Genomic DNA, 23144 nt, shown 5'->3' with positions numbered 1-23144 from the left:
CTCTCTCCCCCACAAAGATTTAACTCTACAAACCCAGAATTGAGCACTCAAATATTCTTATGACTAATCTCCATTGATCCATTTAAAAAAAATAAAACTAATTCTCCCATCTGGCTTTGCTTTCTCGAATGATCTCATTTTCAGGAAATTTAATTCAGGGGAAAATGAATGAATCATTCCAGTTGGTTGAACCCAACTAGCCCTATCTTTGCTGCATCTCTAATATAAACAGTGGGAAACCTCTGATTGTACATATTCTCCCTAAAGTCTTGAAATCTATTGAGCTTGTATTCCTAATCCTTTGCTCTTTAGGTCAGAACACCTGGCCTTCATCCTTTAGTATTGATCTGTGTTTAAGAAAACCTCCTGCTAAGATGATGTGAGGACATAGCAGAGGCACTTGGGATGTGGAGGGATGAAAGAAATCCATGCTTCAAAGTGAAGAGGAAAAATGCTTACCATGGTAATGTACTGAGGACTAGAATAACCAGCAGGAATATCCTCAAAGGTGTCTGAAGCATTTTGCTGATAGAAAAAAAACATGGTGTTGGATAACCTCATATTAATGTAGATATTCAAGGCAATGTGAAAACTTTTCAAATCAAGAATATAAATTCCCTGACTTCAACCCCAGACCTCTTCTTAAATAATATATGGATAATAAAATAAACTCAGGCAGCATTATTTTCCATTATGTTCTCCAAGGTTAACAATTGGTTATATGGAAATCTGATGATATTCTCAGCTCAAATACAGATCAGGTAAGCTTATGATATACATAATGTTTATGATATACATGATGTCCCCTAATGGACTGATCAGCCCCAGTACAGGACAGGTACTTTAACAAGTCAGTGGCCTACATTTTTTTTTTGCTTGATATTACCTTCAGAATACAAATCCTCTGAGGCTTAGAAAAATGTTTTTAAGAGCTACTATTCTCCAAACTATATCTTTCTGTGGCCAACCTGGTGATGAGACTCACTGAGTTTACCTAGATAAAGGGCAGGCACAGTCTGATTGTGGATGCATATTTAAAGCATGTTTAGCTCACACTAGAAGGGCCTGATAATGTTTCCACATTGCTTTCAAGCATTCATGCTTTTCTTCCTCATTTCTACTTCTCAGATTCCTTTCTAGTCCTAATTAAAATTCCATTTTTGACAGGAAGCCTGTCCCGTTCTTTCTTCCCTCTGTTGAGAATCTCTGATTTATCATGTTTATAGCTTGTTTCTGTATAGTTTCTTACTCGTTGTCTCCATCATTAGACTATAAGCTCCTTTAGAGAAGAGACTGTCTTTCATCTTTCAGAATAGTCCCAGAATACATAGCAGTTAATGCGTGCCACATAGTAAGCATATGGAAAATGTTTATTAACCAATGACCAGTATAATATCATCTTATGTCATGTATGTATAGCTTATTTTAATAATAATAATAATATAATATAATAAATAGCTAACATGTATATATTGTTTGCAAAGGTTTTTAAATGAATTATCTCATTCACAGCTAAGAACAAGACAATGAGCTAAGAGCCACTATTTTTCTCTTTTAAATATGAGGACATTGAAATCCACAGATTTTTCCAGCAGCCCATACTTACAAAGTATCTGAATAAACCTAACAACAAGTATGATAATAATAATAATTTTAATAATCATACAGGATATCCCAAAAGTTTTAGTTTAACTTTAAGCTTTTGTACCTTATTATTTTATTTAATGATTTTGCATATTTACATATTTATATCTAGTAGTCACCATCTTTAGAGGGAAAGGGAAAAGTAAGAGAAAAAATAAATTTACATGAAGGCTTTATTATATAGTTGAAAAGAATAGCAAGGTATACATAATAGATTGGCAGTTTCATGTGCAATCATCTTATTATGTCTTATATTTTATTATACTATTTTATGGGACTGCTTGTTTTATTCCATTAGTTAAAAATAAAATAATAAAATTTAAAACAATATTTAGTATCTTAAAACTTCCCATCCCATATAGTACTTTAAGGTGTTTTATAAATAACTACATATTACATATTTACAGATAACTTTTCACATGTTATCTTGTACCCTTACAACAACCCTGTGAGATAGATGTTGTTATAACCATTTTCCAGATGAGAAAATGAAGACTGATAGTGATAGGGTCATACCGCAAGTAAATAGCTTGTGACAGGATTACAACTGAAGTATTATTAGATGATAAAAATGCATATCTTCTTGACTCTAAGACCAGTACTCTCTTTTACAAAGATGTTTCCTTAATTTCATTGGAGTTAATTAAGCCAAGGTAGTATAGAAAATTAAGTAGTGAGTACAGGTCTTGGGGTTAAATTTATACTAACTCTGTGACTTTGAGATCTTACCCATTTAATTATCTAAATCTTAGTTTTATCATCCATAAAATGGGAAAATAATAACATCTACCTAAGTTGTGGTGAAGATCAAAATATTTGCAAATTCTAACTATTACCACTACTACTATTCCTATCACTGCTATTACCATCACCACTACTAATACTACCACCGCCATTAATACTACCACCATTGCCACCACCAGCACCACTGCTATTACTATTACTCCTCCTCCTCCTCCTCTTTCTCACCCTACAATTATTATTGAGAAGTCAAAAACTTTCAGTGTCTTCTGGAAAGTTAGTAAAACTATAAATTGTCTGGTACTCAGCAGGTATTTAATAAATGCTTATTAATTAGTGAATATGTTGTGGTTCAGGTTGATATCCTTTAGAAGATAAGACTTTTCTCATCAGGAGCTATCTGTATTAAGCAAATTAAAAGTTCATATATGACACAAAATTTAAACAACAACAACACTAAACATTGTTAAGCATCTTGTGGAAAGGAATGTAAATTATACTATCTTTATATAAGACAGTGCTAGGCAAGTAACATACTCAAAAATATTAACTAGCTCAGTAAATTCCAGTTCCTTACATTTTGGGTGCAAACAACTGGCTCAGTCCTGGTCTGTTGTTGCTCTTCATTTGAGTGTCCTTGATTGTCCACTGCAGGTGTGTTGGAGGAAGGGCTGGTGAAGGAAAGTGTCAGATTTGTTCTTTAAAGTCCCTTAAATTAAGCCATCATTCCCATGTTTGACTTGTTTGACTATGGACCCAGATATTTACCTCTACCCCATCTAAAAGAAAGTGCTTTACCTATGAACTTGCTTCTGCTTACTGGCCTTTTGGCGGTGGACAAATAACACAGAGATCACAACTGTGGCCAGGACCATGGTCAGCACTCCAGCCACAATGGAGACATCTGCAACATGGAAGGCATGGGCAGTAGTACTCTGCAAAGAACCTAGTAGAGCTAAATGTTAACAATGTAAGTCCTTGGCCCTGTCTGACTTAGCTCTAACTTATGATGTCCCTGCCACTTCTTGTCTCAAGGGCTTTCATTTATGAAATAGCTTTGCCTTATTACTAATGAAGCTAAAGCCTGCACAAGACTTCTTTCCATTAGTAGCTGGGACTATGCCCACAGTTCCATTATACCCAGCAAAAACACAATTCAAGCAAAGTTTTGCTTGGCAGCAATTAACTGAGTAGCAATAAAACCCATTTTATTGTGAATTCTTGGAGGACTGAAGCCAGATTAAGTTAGAAGAATTATTCCAACAAGGGACACTTATTCTAAAACTTTCTTTTTTTAAAATCTTGGTAGGATAAGGGGAATAGAAGATATCTTAGGTTTAGAAAAATAGTTTAATTAATCAAATATTTACATGCACATGTAGAATTACAGAAAACTAGTTATCAAAGGATTAAAGAATTGGAGCTCAAAGGGACATCATTTTAATCATATGAGAATTAAGTCTTGGGGTTTGGCCAGGGTTTCATAGATAATAAATACCCTTGAGCTGAGATTTGAGTCTACATCCTCACTTTCAAATCCATAGACATTATATTATACCAACATTTTGTTTTAGAAGGAACCATTAGGGATTCGTATGATTATAATTATATTGTTAATTATAACTATTTATTAAATGCATAACCAAATTATGATTATATTATCATAAAGTATTTTACAATTTATAATTGCATAATAGGCAATATTACTAACATAATAATAATCAAAATAATCAAAATTCCAATTTAAGATTTACAATGTGCTTTACAAATATTATTTCATTTTATCCTCAGAACACCTCTGGGAGTTGATATTATTATCCCCATTTTACAGATAAGGAAACTGAGGCAAAGGTTAAGCAATTTGTTCAATATCACACTCTAATAACTGTCTGAGACAACATTTGAACTCAGATCATCCCAACTCTAAGCCCAGTGTTCTATCTATTGAGTAATCTGACTGCTTCTGTTTAATAAAACTTGCTTCTCTACCTCTTCTATCCCTGAGTTATCTCAGGTATGCATAGCAATTGATCAGATCAGGAGAATAAGGGAGCAAGGTTCAAATAGATGAACCTTTGGATATTCATGATATGTCATGAACCATGCTACTCACTGGTAGTAAATGTGGTATCGTCACAGTTAGGATGTGTCAGCCCTTCTTCACATTGACACTGGAGTTCATGGTCACATACCTGGAGGAGCAGAGAGTCTTATAATGGTTCAAATGTCTAGGAAGCATTGTCATATTTTCTTTAGACCTAAACATAAGGCATTTGGGGATTTTTTTTAATCTTTTGTGCTTCAGTCTGATAATTTATGTCAAAGACAAAATTCTAGCTATCTTTGGTAATGTTGACATTAGGCAAAGAAATAGATCAAGAATAAACATTTTTTCCAAAATGACAGTAGTTGGTTTACTAAATAATCCTAAAAGGATGAGATAGATGATAAAGATAAATAGACAGAGATTGGTATATTAATAAATAGATATTCTGATTGCAAATAATTATAGGTATCTAAATATTCATTTTAATCAATACCAAAATTTGTATTTTTTTTTTCTAAAGACTTTTGCCTAGTGTTGATATTGCTGGTCTTTGCACTTGAATTGGGCCATTTTCATGGATAGGATGAATTCCAAATCTAAGTCTTCTGTCATAGGATTATAGATTTATACAAGTGGAAAGTATTTTAGAAAGCAACCCTGTTATTTTACAAGTAAATAAACCTTAACAAGGAAAGATTAAGTGACTTCCCTAAGCTTCCCTAAGTAACAGAGGTGAGATAATTGAAGAGCAGTGCTCAGAGATTGTTTTTTTTTTAAACCAAGTACTTATATTACCAGTTTTTAATTTGACTTGGCCAGAAAAATAATAAGAAAAAATTCTCTCTATTTATCTATATCTATATCTATATCCTTCTATATAGATATAGATACTATATCTATCTATATATACTATATCTATCTAGATCTAGATCTAGATCTAGATCTAGACATAGATATAGATAGATAGATATCCATAATCAAAAGACATCAATTCTGACCATCTGCTATTTGATCACACTCCAGATCAATTTGGTGACATCTTTAAAATGACTTATACTTACACAGGCTGACATCTAAGAAAATTAGACATTTTTTATCATATAAAACTGTTTAAAAAAAAAAAACTTGAAACCTTACAGCATTTCCTGGACAGTGGGAAGAACAATTGGTGGACTCATAGACTGTCTCAATATTCACACATTCGCCATTTTTGCACACCTGGAAGTGATAGACAAAGGTGAGGAGGCATTATCTGGCCACTCTGGCTCATTAGATATGGAATTGTTCAATTCAAGACATTTAACAAATATTTATTACTTACCTACTATGTGCCAAGCAGCATATTAGATAGTGGAGATAGAAAGAGAAACACAAATTGGCCATTGGCTTCAAGTGGCTTACCTTCTTCTAATGGATACCATATACACAAAGATAAGCCCTTCACAAGTACTTTGAACAGAAAAAGGAGACTAATTATGTTGACTAGTTATATCATATCCCCTTATCCAGAAAAGGAAAGATAATGAGGAGCTTTGGGTTGAGATCAAGAAAAAAATTTCCTAAATGACTAGAGCTGTACAAAAATGAAATGAGCTACTTTTGGAGGTTGTAGATTCTCCCTCCTTTGACATTTTCAAGCAGAGGCTTGGGCTCATTTGTAATAGAGATCCTTTTCATGTATAAATTGAACTAAAAAAATCTAAAGTTCCAGATTCTGTATGATTGTGAAGTAGACACAGCAACTATCACTGTGAATAGCTGTTAATTGAGGCTCTGACTCTCAAAGCCATTCTACCATCCCCATGTTTGGGTTATCTGACCTATTCATGTTTGAACTCTCCCCGCAGGTCTGGGATTTGGGGCATTCTAGACAAGAATATCTAATTCCCTTTGTCTACCTTAGCAGAGCACAGAGGAGGAAACTAAAGGTTCTTAAGATCTACATGACAATTTCTAGTAATTGCCCAGAACCGATCATTAGAGACTAGTTACAATATATATTAAACCTTATTGTGCTTTGGTCAGATAAAACTTGAGATCCATGAGATAATAGTAAGATGGATCAAGGAGAGCATATGTTTTCTTGTAACTTTTATAAGGGAACAATAATGGCCCTACCATTTACAAACCATTCAATGGATTAAGGGTGAATTATTTTTCTATGTTTCTTGAAAAGTTGAACCTGAATAATAAAATTAACTAATGGGAATGGGAGAGATAATTCAACTCAATTCCCCACTTCTTCCCTTCTCTGAATATTGAATTATTGAATTGACATTGAAAACAGTCATTTACTTATGTGTTTTCTTCCCAACTGGATTTTCCCACCTGTCTCTTTGAAGATAAGATTTGCATTCTTTCCTAGACCATCTGCTTCCAGGAGCTATAAACTATGTTGTATATTTCTTTGTGTCTCTGGGAGCACTTGCATTGTATCTTGAACATCCCAGGTGCTAATTAATTACTTGTATCTTGGTGAGACTAAAAGAATAATGAGTTCTCCCCCTACTACCATACCAGGACATTGAGTATAACATATGTATGAAATAATAGGAGAAAGTATATTCCAGATAGCATAGAGCGGACTAGCTAAGATGGGTTGTGAATTGCATGAGTCATAGGATCACGGATGAGATAACAGTGATACAAATGATTTCCTAGATTATCTGGAAAGAAAGTCTATGCCTAAGTGCCATCCACATTAAAAGTTCAGGACTGGAAGTCCAGCCATTTAATAAACTGTAAAAATAAATAAATAAATAACAATCCCCAAGCCCTTAGCAGATGGGTGCATTGCTGAGGTGTGGGGTTTCAGAGCCAATAATCATGCATCTCTGCTTGACAGCTGTGGCTTTAAAGTTCAGACTCTCAGGCCTGAAAGCAGTTCCATCTATCAATGCTGCCAGGCTATTCCTGCTCCCTTTGGTTTCATTGTGGCAGAGCCTAGATCAGGATATCTCCAAGATGAGATTGAAGAACAGAATTAACATTCTGAGTCTGGGCCAGATGGAAGATGACACCAAACTTCTAATACTTTTTGAAAGATACCATTTGATTTAGTGCACAAAGATTAAAAAAAAAAAGACAAGCTAAAGAAGTAAGTTGATTTTTTTTCTTAAGCTACCTAGCCCACACATCCATTTGATGCTGCGTGCCCATCAGCCACACAATCAGATTATTTTGATTTTTTTTTTATTTTCAATATGAACAGGACCAGAAATATCCCTTTTCCTGTTTGTAGTATTGGGATTTTTTGTTTTCATTTTCCAGTCAATCAGAAGAATTATGAAATAAGAGAATGTTAGAATTGGAAAAGATCTTAATTAGACCTAGTCCCAGAAAGGTTAATTGATTTCTGCCTTGGACATCCCCTCTTCCACCCAAGCCCCCTAAAAGAACATGGAGGTATTAAATCATTCAAAGAACAATGGTAGTTTGTCCTTTAATTAGCCAGAGAAAAAGGCTACCCATATAGCTAATTGCTCATAATTTCAGGTCTCCTCCAGCACTAATTAACACCCAAGAGAACTGGGACTAGAACCCAGCTTTCTTAATTCCCTTGGGCTTCCTTTCCTCCAATTTATCTTTCAGACTGACAAGCAGACACTATGGCAGGAGATGCATACATTAGGAGAGCTTTAGAGCAAACATAATTAAAATAACTGTTTACTTTAAGATCGAGGTAATATATACATTTATGCATAACATATTTCCATATATGTATATGCAAACATACATATTTATATTTGTCCATGTCTATCTATCCAACTACATGCTATGAAATCTATTCCCCCACTTTATATCCTAAGTATTTTTAGCCTTAGAATCAATTTTCTCTTAACTTAAGAGATAAGTTGTTACCTAAGAATAGGTAATAATAATAGGTATGTTACTTCAGATCTAATATATGAATTTGTGTGTATATATGTGTCAATGGCTATTATACTTTATGTTGCAAAGCAAAATGTGTATGATTACATATACACATATACCACATATAGCCACATGTGTATGTATATATGTATTATGTATATATGTATGTATATATACATATATATACACACATGTATCTCTCACTTTACACTCACATATAATATAGGATATAAAAGTGCATTCTGTGTGTACATTAATGAATGCGTGTCAGATTTTTGATCGTACTTGTGTTGTATGTATATGGGCATGTGTGTTTTGGAAGACAATGTTTATATCCAGTAAGTTTATCAGTATAGGGACCTTCTTGCTACCAATATAGAAATTAGCAAATAGCCTGGGATAAATAGAAATTAAATTTTTGGTTTGTTCATCTTCAATGGAGAGCTTTCTTTGTCCACTAAAGGATAAAATTCATACATTAATATTATCTCCATTTTATGTCAGAAGGAACTGAGCCTTAAGTGGATGGTCTGTTCAAAGTAAAGTGAACATGCATTTATTAAACATCTACTATGTGCCAGCTGAGGCAGCTAAGTGGCACAGTGGATAGAGTACCAATCAGGTAGTCAGAAATGTGATTCTGGGCAAATATCTAATCCTGTTTGCTTCCGTTTTGTCATTTGTAAACTGAGCTCTAGAGGAACATGTAAAACCTTCCACTACCCTTGCCAAGAATATCACAAATGACATCATGAAGAGTCAGACACAAAATGAAATGATGAAAAAAAAAAAAACATGTGTCAGGCCCTATACTCAATGCTGGGGATTAAAAGAAAGGCCTGAACTAGCCTCTACTCTTAGGAAGCTCAACTAGGTGGTGCAGTGGATAGAGCATCCCTGAAGTCAAGACAACCTAAGTTCAAATCTGATCTTGGACACTTAACACTTCCTAGCTGTGGGGCAAAAAAGAAGAAGAAGAAGAAGAAGAAGAAGAAGAAGAAGAAGAAGAAGAAGAAGAAGAAGAAGAAGAAGAAGAAGAAGAAGAAGAAGAAGAAGAAGAAGAAGAAGAAGAAGAAGAAGAAGAAGAAGAAGAAGAAGAAGAAGAAGAAGAAGAAGAAGAAGAGGAAGAAGAAGAGGAAGAAGAAGAGGAAGAGGAAGAGGAAGAGGAAGAGGAAGAAGAAGAAATTTACTCACACAACTATGTATGAATAAGGTATAAATAAAACCAATATGAAATAACCAAGGGAAGGTGGCTACTGGATTTAAAATGATTGGAAAAGGTTTCCTGTTGAAAACTGTTGAAAATTGTAGTAATTGTAGTAAGTGTAGAAGAACTGTTTCCTGTTGAAGATTATAGTAATTGTAGTTGCATTGTAGTAATTCCTTTAGATACCAGGAACATAGGCAATAGAGATGAGGAGAGAAAGAATAGGCAATAGAGATGAGGAGAGAAAGAATTATAGATGCAGGGGGAAAGCCAGTAAAATGCCCAGAGTCAAGAGGAGTTCTGTTGGGGAAGAAATGATGCATAAAATAAAAATATAGAAGGAAATTCCAAAAACAAATCTTCCTGACTCAAAATGAAGATTCTATTCCCTTGACTTATAACCATGACAAGACTCTCATACTTTCCTTTTCAGAAAAATTGATTTCAAGACTAACATATAAGGATGGACCTGAAAAGAATCAGAGCTTAGTGTAACCTGAAAAGAATCTGAGTTATGTGCTGTTTTTGAGTTGCAAGACACAAGAATTATACTGTCAAAGATCTCATTAGAGAAAAGAATTCATGGAAAAAAAAAGATGGAGATTTGATAGGAGCAAGGACTGACTTATTGGTGTTCAAAAGCTCCCATACACTGTCAAGAAATCTAGAGGAAGGGGCTATGGTGGATGTTCTGGAATGAATTCAGTAAAGACATAAAGAGGCATGGTATCAGCAGGCATGCCTAGGCTGCAATCTGCACCATTAGAGGGAATATCCACCTCAGTGAAATTTCAGAGTATGAGAGGAGATGAAATAATCTTGAGAGACTGACTCAAAAACAATCCACTTTTTAAAGTGCTGGATAAGCACACTCAAGTGCAATTCATTATCAGTTGCAGCTGATTCCATTTAGTTAATGGAAGTTTATTTGGTACCCTGGACAGCTCAGGACAATTTCTAGTGTATCCTACTTCTTAACACACAGTCCCTTTGGAGCCAATTATATGATTTTTTTCTTCTTAAGGAAATGGTCAAGTCACATTAAAATTGTGAACAAAGGGAAAAAATAAAGCAGAGAGGAGGTGGGAGGACAAGAAAAGAAAGAAGCAAGGAAAGGAGAGGGAAAGGAGAAAGAGAAGGAGGCAGGGAGAGAAAAAAGAAAAGAGAGATGGAAGGAGATATAAAACAAAAGAGGGAAGGAGGGAGAAAGAAAAATAATAACTTTTAAACTCACCTTGCCATCCCCACATTTTGTTCCTGAAGCAACCATGCCTAGATCTTCTGTGTACTGGAATGGGAAAAATGCTTTGCATTCCACTGTAATATTTTGCTCTGGAACTTTAAGGTGGTAAGTTTTGTCCTCCCCATAAGATGGAAAGTACTGGCCCCCAGTGCAGTATATCTTCCCACATTTCAGATCTCTGTAAAGACACAAGAATATTATCATATCATCTAGAAGCTGGGAGATGTGTCAAAGGTCTCTTAGCAAGATCTGACAGATCTAGAATCAGGATCCATAAATCCTACTTTTCTGGACCCTTTTTTCTTTTCTTCTTTCTACTTTGTCTGTTTTCTTCTCTTCTCTCACCCTACTCTCTGGTTCTCTGGAAGGAATTACTTTTTGTCGAATATATCATTTTAAAGATGAAGAATCTGAGACCCAGAGAAGTTAAAAGAGCATATATTTTAGATTCTATACTGCTCAGTGAAAAGAGCATTGAATTTGATTCCAGAAGACCAAGATTTGAATTCTAGTTTTTTCCATTTACTAATGTTGTGTCACTTCACTTGGATGCACCTTATCTTTATGATTTATAACATGAAAAGGATTGAATATATGAACTTTAAAGTTCATCTAATTCTGGGTGAAGTGAGTAGAACCAGGAGAACATTGTACACAGCAACAACAAGATTAAGTGATGATCAATTCTGAGGGATGTGACTCTTTTCAACAATGAGGTGATTCAGGCCAATTCCAATAGACTTGGGATGGAGAGAACCATCTGCAACTATAGGGACTAAATGTGGATCACAATATAACATTTTCAGCTTTTTTCTGTTTGCTTGCTTTTTTTTTTCTTTCTCATTGTTTTCCTTTTTGATCTTATTTTTCTTGTGCAGCATGATAAATGTAGAAATATGTTTAAAAAGATTGCACATGTTTGGCATATACTGGATGGTTTGCTGTCTGGGGGAAAAAGTGGGAGAAGTAAAGTGGAGAATTTGAAGCAAGGGGTTTTGCAGAGATGAATGTTTGGGGCTGTATTTGCCTGTATTTTGAGGATGGGAGGCTATTATTTAAAAAAAAAAAGCTCCTCTAATCCTAGAACTTTTATCACCCTTTTTCTTTTCTTCTTTCTTGCCTCTCTTCTTCTACTGTTCTTTTGCCTCTTTCTTTCTTCTTTTTTTATTTTAAAAAGAACAAGTTTATTTGTAATTTTTAAAATTTTAAAAACATATGCATAATTTTCATCATTCAACCTTGTAAAACCTTGCGTTCCAATTTTTTCCCTCTCTTCCTCGCCCTCTCCCCTAGATGTTAAACATGTGGAATTCTTCTATACATATTTCCAAAATTATCATGCTGCACACAAAAAAAAATAAGAAAAAAGAGGGGAGGATGAGAAAAAAAAATGCAAGCAAACAACAATACAAAAGGAAAAACACTATGTTGTGATCCACACTCAGTTCCCACAGAACTTTCTCTGAGTGCAGATGGCTCTCTTCATCACAAGATCATTGGGACTGGCCTAAATCACCTCACTGTTGAAAAGAGCCATGCTCATCAGAATTGATCATAGCATAATGTTGCTATTATTGTGCACAGTATTTTCCTGGTTCTACTCACTTCACTTATCATCAGTTCGTGTAAGTCATTTCAGCTTCCTTTCCTCTTTAGGTTTCCTCTTAGCCTTACCTCTCCATCACTTGTGTACATGAGCTGATGAATGAAGCCTATGCTTCTGAGTTTACAAGCAAGAGAAAGGGCTTCCCCTTCTTTTCTTAACTGTCAAGTGTAAGATGAGCAAATAGCTATTACTTCATTCTGTTTGGGGACATGATCACCAGGCTGATTTTGGAATATGTCATTGACAGGCTCAGATTTCTTTCCACAGGACACTTACTTTTCTTCGCAGGGAATAAATCGCTTGTCCACCTTTTTGCAGTAACCGAATTTATGTCCTCCTTTATTTCTTTCATAGCAGATATCATGGCTGCCTTTAGCCTCTAGGAAGATGGATGAAAAAACAATAAAAAAGTCAAATAGAGACAAAGAAAGACATGGAAAAGAACAAACTATAAAGTGGGATTCAGGATATCATTTAAAAAACATTTCCTAAGAACACTGTGTAGAAACCACTGTGGGAAATACAAGCTCAAGACATTGTGATTCTGGCCTTCATGGACTTTCCAGGCTAGGGATGGAGCTCCATTAGACAGTTTCAATGTCATTTAAGTTGGCCACCATCAATCTACAACTGTTGAAGTGGTTTGTAAGGAATAAAAACTAGCTGAGTGGGCAAAATGACAATTACTAAATAGAATAAGTATACTTATTACTTCTGGGCAAGATATTAATAAGGATGTGTAAGTAGAGCAAGAAGTCAAACACTGACTATCTCTTAATCCTCCCTCTGCTATGTGATCTTAAGCAAGTCATTTCCCTGATTTGGGCCTCAGTTATATCATATATAAAATGACAAAATTTAAATAGATGACTTCTAAGGTTATTTTTAGCTCAAAATCTATGAATGTAATGTTCTTTGTATAGAATAAAATATTATAATGAAAAGAACTTGGGATTTCGAATTAAAAGGCTTCCATTCAAAACCCTGCCTCTTTCCAATTTGCTCTTTACCAGCTACATGATCTGGAACAAATGTTTGCACATTTCTGGTCCTTAGTTTCTTGAGCTGCAAAATGAGTTGGAAGGACTGAAAATATATCTGAGTTGGTCAAGTATATTCTAAGTCTCTTTAGCTCTGTCTTGGTAGAACCCAGTGTTTAAAGTTCTCTCTCATCCTCTCAGACAGTCCATGGTCTAATCTTGACATTCTATGATTTATGTTCCTTCCCAGAATTGACTTTCCCTCTTATAAGTTTCTCCCTCTCATTTCTGACATTTCCATATAAGAAATTTTATTGAAAAACTTCAATGAATAAACTCATGGTGAAATGCTCAAAGTGGCACTTTTTGGAATCTATATATCTGTATTTATCTAATAGCTATATATATAAATATATCTTGACATATCTATAGCCATATCTATATATCTCTATATCCATATGTTTATACCTAGCATCTACATATAAGTATCTATATATCCATATTATATCTATCTATAGATAGATGAGAGATGATAGATAGTAGAGAGATATAGATAGAAACATAGTGGATAGATAGATGGAAAGATAGAAAGAGATAGAAAAATGGAAAGATAGCTAAATAGAGAGAAATATAGATGGAAATATGGATGGATAAAAATATAGATAGATAAATGGATAGGTAGATGTAAAAATTGATAGAAAGATAGATGGAGCACTGGACTTGGAATCAGGAGAATTAATCTTCCTGACTTCAAATCCAGCCTCAGATACTTAGTAAGATATTAACTTTGTGACCCTGGGCAAGTCACTTCACCTATGTCTGTCTCAGTTTCCTCATGTGTAACATGAGCTAGAAAAGAAAATGGCGAACCACTCCAGGATTTCTGTCAAACAAACCCAAAATTCGGTTGGGGCCATTAGGATAGGATTGAAACAAGTCAGCAGTACCTGTATGTGTTTATCTACACATATCTTGGGAAATATTAAGTTCAAAGATTCTAGGTAATACTTCAAGGAATCCTGCATTCATCTGGTGCTGTGAGCATTTTCCATCACCAAACCTACTTTATCTTTAGTAAATATTTTAATTAATATTTTTTTTTACTTTTAATATTAAATAATTAAATTGATATTTTTTAACTTTATCTTTAGTAAATATTTTAAAGAATTATCCTAGTTTTACTAGAGATCATTATTGATCACAAAATAGAAGATTTTGATTACATCAAACTAAAAAGTTTCTGTACAAATAATACTAATGCAAACAAGATTAGAAGGGAAGTAACAAATTGGGAAAATATTTTTAAAAACAAAGGTTCTGACAAAGGTCTCATTTCCAAAATATATAGAGAACTGACCATAATTTATAAGAAACCGAACCATTCTCCAATTAATAAATGGTCAAAGGATATGAACAGACAATTCTCAGAGGAAGAAATTGAAACTATATCCACTCACATGAAAGAGTGTTCCAAATCACTACTGATCAGAGAAATGCAAATTAAGACCACTCTGAGATACCACTACACACCTGTCAGATTGGCTAAGATGACAGGAACAAATAATGACAAATGTTGGAGGGGATGTGGGGAAATTGGGACACTAATACATTGCTGGTGGAGTTGTGAAAGAATCCAGCCATTCTGGAGAGCAATCTGGAATTATGCCCAAAAAGTTATCAAACTGTGCATACCCTTTGACCCAGCAGCGCTACTACTGGGATTATATCCCAAAGAAATACTAAAGAGCGGAAAGAAACATATATGTGCCAAAATGTTTGTGGCAGCTCTTTTTGTTGTAGCTAGAAACTGGAAGATGAATGGATGTCCATCAGTTGGAGAATGGTTGGGTAAATTGTGGTATATGAAGGTTATGGAATATTATTGCTCGGTAAGAAATGACCAGCAGGAGGAATATAGAGAGGCCTGGAGAGACTTAAATCAACTGATGCTGAGTGAAATGAGCAGAACCAGAAGATCACTGTATACTTCAACAACAATACTGTATGAGGATGTATTCTGATGGAAGTGGAAATCTTCAACATAAAGAAGATCCAACTCACTTCCAGTTGATCAATGATGGACAGAGGTAGCTACACCCAGAGAAGAAACACTGGGAGGGGAATGAAAATTGTTAGCACTAATATCTGTCTGCCCAGGTTGCATGTACCTTCGGATTCTAATGTTTATTGTGCAACAAGAAAATGATATTCACACACATGTATTGTACTTAGACTATATTGTAACACATGTAAAATGTATGGTATTGCCTGTCGTCGGGGGGAGGGAATAGAGGGAGGGGGGGATAATTTGGAAAAATGAATACAAGGGATAATATTATAAAATATATATATATAATAAAAAAAAAACAAAAAAAAAAAAAAAAAGAATTATCCTAGTTTTAAAAACAACACAAGTCCCACTGACACCTTCCAACAATTAGCTTTCTGGTGCTAAGTATCTGAAACATCAGCTAAATAAGTCCTCCAATGGCAGACACACCTGCAGAGCTTTTGTGTCTTGGGGTACCTGCCCCAGCTTTTGCACCTCTAACATGACATTCTGACCACCAGTCTGACACCCGATGAGGTCTTAGGGACAATAAATCACAGACTAAAAGACTTTGCATTGGACAAGATTTTAGAAACTATTGAGTTATTTTAAATGTGAAAAAACTAAGGCCCAAGATGTACATAGTCACACAGCTAAGTGGCCCATTGTATTGAGTAATGGATCTAGAATCAAGAAAATCTGAGTTCAAATCCAGCATCAGATACTTGCTAACTTTGTGACCCTGAGAAAGCCATTTCACCTCTGTCTATCTCAGTTTCCTCAACTGTAATATGGACTAAATAATTAACATCTCCCTTAGAGAGCATTAAATTTGCACATAGTAATCCCTTAATAAATTATTTTCTCTCTCGCAAATCTTTCCCCGCCCTACATAGCTACTAAGCTAAAGAGTTAGAACAAGGATTAGGCAATTTCAAATTTCAAAGTCAGTGGCCATTGCATGGAACTTCTTTGTTCATTGTGAACAGGACCCATGATTTCACTGATGGGGGATCATCTTGGTGAGCAAATTTCCTTGCCAAACTAGATGAACACTTGCTCTGACATTTACTCCCTTGGAGAATTGCCGGAGGATACCAAAAAATTAAGTGATTAAACCAGGGTCACACAGCCAAGAAGTATAAGTAGGACTTCAGCACTCTCAGCCTTGTCCTTCTATCCACTCATCCCAGTTGCCTTCTTTCTTTGCCTAATAATGTTAATAAGGATGGTCACAAATGATGAGAATCTCCAAAGCCAGGATCTCCCTTGCCTATGGAAGGACCAAGGCAGGTAAGAGTGATTCCTTTCTTTATACATTATACCTAGTTTCCTCTTACCATCTTTGAACATCTCAGAACACTGACTATCTCTTGTGGGGCACTTCCCCATGAAACAATAGCCTTCAGAGTTCTGGCAAGGGAATCCATTCACTCGAAATCGATCCACAGGACACTTGGGAGAGAAGCCATCACACAACTCGGGCAGATCACACTCATCTTTGGCTGTTCTGCACAGAATCCCAGCTTTCTTGATCTGCAGAAGGAAAAGGAGATCAAGACATCGGTGAGACATTATTCAGTGAGGCGAGACTCAATATATAGGGAGAAATGAGATGGTTTTGTTTCAGTGCATGGTGATAGAAATTAAGAATATTTTGGAGAATCACACCTCAGAACTGGGAGAAATCTTAGAGACCCTCTCCTCTAAATTATCCATGGAAAAGAAATCCTACTGGAATAAACACCAGTGACCCCCCAGTCTTCACTGAAGGACTACAAGTTAAGGGGAATTAATTACAATAGGTCTTCCCGAGAATGTTCTGTTCTTGATGCCTTTTCCTTCAAGGAACAGCCTCCCATCTGTTGACTATAATTTATACTTACCAGTGTATTTAAATTTGTACTTACCTATTTATATTTAATCAGCAGCTAGGCATTGCAGTGGCTAGCACACTGGGCTTGGAATGAGGAAAACTCATCTTTGTGAATTCCAATATGGCCTCAGACACTTCCTAGTTGTGTGACCCCACCCCTCTTTCCCCTCCCCACCCCAAGTCTTGGTCTGTTTTATCTAGTCTTGACCTAGTAACTAGTTTGAGGATGGTAACAATAATTAGCATTTGAAGAGCTTGCAAAAACACTTTACATTCTGTTAACTGCTTCTTGATCCTTATAACTACTCTCGCAGGTAAGTGAAATGATTATCCCCATTTCATAAACTGAGGGGGGTTACAATGAACTGGATTCAGGGTCACAGAGTTTACTAAGTGTCAGAGGAAGACTGTCAAGCTCAGGGCTTTCTCCACTGTACTCTCAGATGTTCTTTTGCACACTCAGTGCTGTATAATGCGGATCATTCATCCTAATATTCTATTGTTTTGATGCATTTGTTTATTTCTCTCTCTCCCCTCTCTCTCTCTCCCTCTCCCCCTCCTCTCTCTCTCTCTCTCTCTCTCTCTCTCTCTCTCTCTCTCTCTCTCTCTCTCTCCTCTCTCTCTCCTCCTCTCTCTCTCTCTCTCTCTCTCTCTCTCTCTCTCTCTCTCTCTCTCCCTCTCTCTTCTCTCTCTCTCTCCCTCTCTCTCTCTCTCTCTCTGTCTCTGCCTCTCTCTCTCTCTCTCTCTCTCTCTCTCTCTCTCTCTCTCTGTCTCTGCCTCTCTCTCTCTCTCTCTCTCCCTCTCCCTCTCTCCTCTCTCTCTCGTCTCTCTCTCTCTGTCTCTCTCTCTGTGTCTCTCTCTCTGTGTCTGTCTGTCTCTCTCTCTGTGTGTGTCTATCTGTCTGTCTGTCTGTCTGTCTCTGTGTGTGTGTGTGTGTGTGTGTGTGTGTGTGTATGTGTGTGTGTGTCTATCTCTCTTTTTCTCTCTTCTCTCTTTCTTTATACCACTTGGCTTTCTGATTGGGAGTAAGATGAACAAAGACAGCAAGGAAGAAGGAAGAGAGGAAAAGAATCTAAGCATGTTAGAAAAGATAACTAACATCTATCTAAGAAATCAAAAAAGCTTTTTTTTTAAGTTTGTAAATGTCCTTCATTCTTGAAGAGGACCAAAATGACATCACTATGTTAGTCAAAATTAGTGTTTCTGACTGTGGCTAATCAGATCGATACGTATGAGCTCAGAATGTTCAGATCAGACATAAATAGGTCCCCATGAACATTTGATGTGGACTCTCTAACTTTGTGCTGCATCTCGTGTTTCTATTAAGTTATTTCAAGTTCTACTTTTCTCAGAGAGCATGGCACCTTCTCTGATGAGGGCACGCCAGGCTGGGCAATCTTGTGCCCCATATCATACAATCAATTCTAAAGTTCTTAAGAGATATCTTGAGAATGCCCTTATACCATGTTTTCTGACCACCTTGTGACTGCTTGTCCTGTTCTACATAAAATAATCATTTTTAGCAAGTATATATTTGGAATTCAAATGTGTCCAGGCTGTTTGAATGCTGGGAAGTTTAGTTTGAGAAAGGACCTCAGTGTCTGGTATCTTATTCTGCCAGGTGATTTTCAGAATCTTCCTAAGACAATTCAAATGGAAGCGATTCAGTTTCCTGGCGGGGCTCTGTCCAGGTTTCACAGGTATACAACAATGAAATCAGCCATTGACTATTTACCTCAGGTTAGAATCAATCTCTCTAGCTCTAACTCCAACTAAATAAGTTTTGAAAGCTATTAAGATACTTTCTTGTGGCAAAGCACCTGGTGTCGATTCTATTCCATCAGAGATTTACAAGGTAAGTAAGGGGTCCATTTCTCATATAAAAGCTGACTGAAATTTTCCAGATTATTAAACAAGATCAAGTCATGCCCCTGGAATTCAACGATGCCTCCATGGTCTATCTCTATAAAGGTAAAGGAAATAAAATTGTCCTGTGACTATTACAGGGCCTCTCTCAGTCACTGTTGGCAAGATTCTCCTTAATAGGCTGGTCCCACACCTGAAATGAGGTCATCTAGAGCCAAGGGACCAAGGAAAGGTGATATGGTGTTTACTGCCTGACAACTTCAGGAAAAATGCCAGGAACACAACAGAGATCTGTATATAACATTTGTAGATCTGACCAAGAGTTTTGATTCTGTCAGTTGTGAGGGCTTGTGGGAAATTATGTCCAAATTTGGTTGCCCAGAGTATAGAATGTCAGTTTCATGTTGGCATTCTTGTCTGGATTCTGGACAATGGACAATGGTCTCGAGCTTTCCCAGTCACTAATGGAGTGAAATAAGGCGGGATGCTTGCTCCTATGTTTTCAGCCATGACGTCAAATGTCTTCAATGAGAACAAACATGGGATCAAAGTCAGCTACTGCATTGATGATAAATTCATCAACTTGAAAAGGCAACAAATCAAAACTAAAGTAAAGGGAATGCTAGTGCCTGATTTTTTGTTTGCAGATGATTGTGCACTCAATGCAGTCCCTGAAGCTGAGGTGCAAAAAAAGTACAGATCGATTTTCTGCTGCTTGTACTAATTTTGGCCTAAGGATTAACACCATGAAAATACAGACCCTCCATCACCCAGCATCTAACCATTCATATGTGTCCATCTCTTACAGCAAATGATGAAGTTTTGAATGAGGTGGCTAACTTTACTTCCCCTGGCAGTATACTTTCTAGGGATGACCATATTGATCATGAGATTGATATCTGCATTGCCATAAATAGCTCAGTGTTTGGGAGGTTCTAGAGGAAAGTACAGGAGAATACAAGTGTTAGACTGACTACCAAAGCTGTTGTGCTGATCTCATTGTTGTATTCTTAGGAAACATGGAGAATCTACCAGCACCATGCCAGGAAGCCGAATTACTTCCATTTGAATTGTCTTAAGATTTTGAAGATCACCTGGCAGGATAAGACATAAGACACTGAGGTCCTTTCTCAGACTAAACTGCTGACCTGATTGTTGTTTGTCTGTCAAACCTGAATATATCTACTGACATCCCACATCCAATGAAGAAATCAGGAAAAGGGGCTATTCTATGACTTCCTGTATCTGTCTGAAATCAACTAAAGACAAGACAATGATAAGGTGGAAGAGGACATCCTACCTTACAAGCCTCACAGCATTCTCCCCCTCCACAGGCACTTCCTGGCTTCAGGATGCACTTATTCGCCTCACAGCAAATATTGGTACAATCCTTGGTGAGGAAAGAAACAGGAAAAGGACAGAAGGCACATCATAAGTTGGTCCCTGTTTGCGACAGCTCACGACTTCTTATCTCTCCAATATATTTTCAACGTATCTATGAGATAATTCTTTTAAAGCACAAATGGCTAGAGAATGAACAATTATATCATTTCAACTATATGCCAGGCACTATGCTAAGCATTTTGTACATGTATCATTTGATCCTTCTGGCAACTCTGGGTGCTATTATTTTCCTTATTTTATAACTGAGGAAACTTAGGCAGATAGAGGTTGAGTAACTTGTCCAGAATCCCAAGGCTAGTAAGTATCTAAGGCCAAATTCAAACTCATCTTCCTGACTCCAGACTCAGAACTCTATGCACTGTGGTACTCTCTAGCTACCTGTGATCCAGTGTGAGCAAATGGATCCTTAATTCAAAGAGGCCTTAGGGTAAGTTAACCCCAGAAAAATTTTTTAAATTACTAGTGGGACCACAGTGTGTGGGAAAGGGTGATTGTCAGAAAGCTAAGAACGTAGCTTACCTATAGGAAGCAATGGCAAGTTACCTTGGAGCTTCTTATTTTAATTAATGAAATAGTTGCTATTAAAAATTCTGTCAAAAAGTTGAAAATATTATTGGGTCCCCCTAAAATTTCATCCATAGGGCAAAGCCCCAGTTGTCCTACCCTACTCTGTGAAATCATAACTAGAAAATACTCTAGAGGTTATTGTTCATTTTACAGGAGAGGAAACTGAGGTCTGGGCAGAGAAAATGACTACAGTTATACCAGGGGATATATCCTGAAGGGTCTTCTCTAGGAGTTTATAGGCTCTTTTTCACATATGCATGCTCTCTTTGAGAAGGTTGGGGAAATGGACAGGCTTCCTGTATAGTCATTGTAATTATTATGAAGGGAATGATTTTAGATCACAGAATCCAAGGGTTAGAACCAAGAAGAATTTTCAAATTTATCATCGTGTAAGTGACTTTACAGATACTTGTTGGCTTGAGGAAGTGCAAATACAAGGATTTTTTTGACTCCAGGTCCAACACCCTGTCATGTCAATACATACTTCCTCCTCAGGACAGCCAGATGGGGAAAGGCTTCAAAACAAGGAGATGGGAGGTCCTGGGAACTGGGAATGTGTTGCCTAGAGAAGGATCAGAGGAGACACGATATTGACCTTAAATCCAAGGTGTCCCAAAAATCTTAGTGCCTTGTTAAGCTCTACCCTGACTTTTGGGAGACCCTATATTTAAATGAAATGGAGAGTAGAATGATTCTACTTGGCTTCAAAGTGTAAATTTAGAATAATTAAAGAAGGAGCACGGAAGCAGATTTTTAGCTCAACAAAACAAGGAACATTTTAACTACTAGAGTTGTTCATAAATGAAAATTTCTGCTTTGGGAAACAATTAAGTCCCTGTCACAGAAAGTCTTCAAGCCGAGGTGGGAGAACCATTTGCCATTTTCATTCCCCTCCCTTGCTGTGCTTCTGATTTGGGGGATTTCTCTGTCATGACTTAGCTGCCTTCGCACTTTGGCATGTGTCTGTACCACATCAGCTCCCTTTTCCCACCGGATTGTTCTATTCAAGGTCTCCATTTGGGGAATGGGCCCAGGCCCACCATGCTGTGCTTCTAACTCAATGAACTTTGCCTTCGTGGCACTAGCAGGGACCCCATTAGTTCCCCTTTATAATAGGGTAATCTCTAATATACTCTAATAAGGTAATCTCTAATATACTCTAAAAAAATTCTCCATTAGAATGTTAAGATCCTTGAAGGCAGAAGTTTTTGAATCTTAGGGATCAGTACAGTTCGTGGTACACAGGTGTTGTCTGCCTGTCATTTGGAGCAGGGGTTCTTGTGTTAGGCCAGACATTAGATTGGGTAACCTCTAAGGTTCTAATGGGGAGGTATTAGAAACTGGAAACCAGAAAGCTCCAGGTCTTCAGCAAGCTCCATTTGTATAAGTCATGATTCATCCATGATAACACAGGGCCTGACATGAGCTCTGTTGAATTTTAAAACTGAATTCAAATTTAATTGCCGTCGTTTGTTTGCTAACTTGTCAGGATTCATGAATTTCTGCCTTCCTGGCATATCTGATCACCAATAAACACCCACTGCTTCTAAGTACCTCCAAGCTGCCACAATCACACTCTTCTCCCACTTCTAATATCTGGTTCCCACACTTTGGGAATGTAATGATGTCTTTGGAAAGCGGGACGTTAAGGATGCACATGGGCTTGTAATCCAGGAGATATTGACGATATTGGTTGCGGTTGCATTTGCTGAATCCTTGGGAGGGGATGCTGGGGATGAGAAAGCCAAAAAAGAGAAAGATTAGTGATTGAAGATGGGAAGGTACAATGGTAGGGCTAATGGCATGCTCCAGAAGGACACGGTCATCTCTAGTACACATGAAAAGCATTTTTATTATTCCTACTCAAACTCTTCAAGTTCCCAATTTAAAACTGCATTTAGATACTTCTGAAAAAAAAAAAGTTTTTTTTTTTTAATCAAAGGTAGATTTTTTACATACTATATTACAAATCAATCAATAATCTGATCAACATGCATTTATTATGCACTTACTGTGTGATAGCCACTGTGCTAGATAATA

General features: G+C 36.6%; 1 protein-coding gene across 1 annotated transcript in view; it reads right to left on the bottom strand.

Moving 5' to 3' along the window:
* Nucleotides 1-23144, bottom strand: part of ADAM7 (ADAM metallopeptidase domain 7) — a 65469-nt gene that overhangs the window by 10830 nt on the left and 31495 nt on the right. Inside the window, exons 10-19 of the mRNA XM_074284684.1 lie at nucleotides 22659-22833; nucleotides 20434-20523; nucleotides 16732-16927; nucleotides 12638-12740; nucleotides 10747-10933; nucleotides 5570-5650; nucleotides 4499-4577; nucleotides 3184-3289; nucleotides 2963-3056; nucleotides 460-525 (exon numbers count right to left, since the gene is read on the bottom strand). Of these exons, the coding sequence (XP_074140785.1) occupies nucleotides 460-525; nucleotides 2963-3056; nucleotides 3184-3289; nucleotides 4499-4577; nucleotides 5570-5650; nucleotides 10747-10933; nucleotides 12638-12740; nucleotides 16732-16927; nucleotides 20434-20523; nucleotides 22659-22833 (1177 nt within the window). The remainder of the gene's footprint in view (nucleotides 1-459; nucleotides 526-2962; nucleotides 3057-3183; nucleotides 3290-4498; nucleotides 4578-5569; nucleotides 5651-10746; nucleotides 10934-12637; nucleotides 12741-16731; nucleotides 16928-20433; nucleotides 20524-22658; nucleotides 22834-23144) is intronic.

Source organism: Sminthopsis crassicaudata, chromosome 2, assembly GCF_048593235.1.
Source record: "Sminthopsis crassicaudata isolate SCR6 chromosome 2, ASM4859323v1, whole genome shotgun sequence".
Lineage (NCBI taxonomy): Eukaryota > Metazoa > Chordata > Mammalia > Dasyuromorphia > Dasyuridae > Sminthopsis > Sminthopsis crassicaudata.
This window is presented reverse-complemented; position numbering and strand designations above follow the sequence as displayed.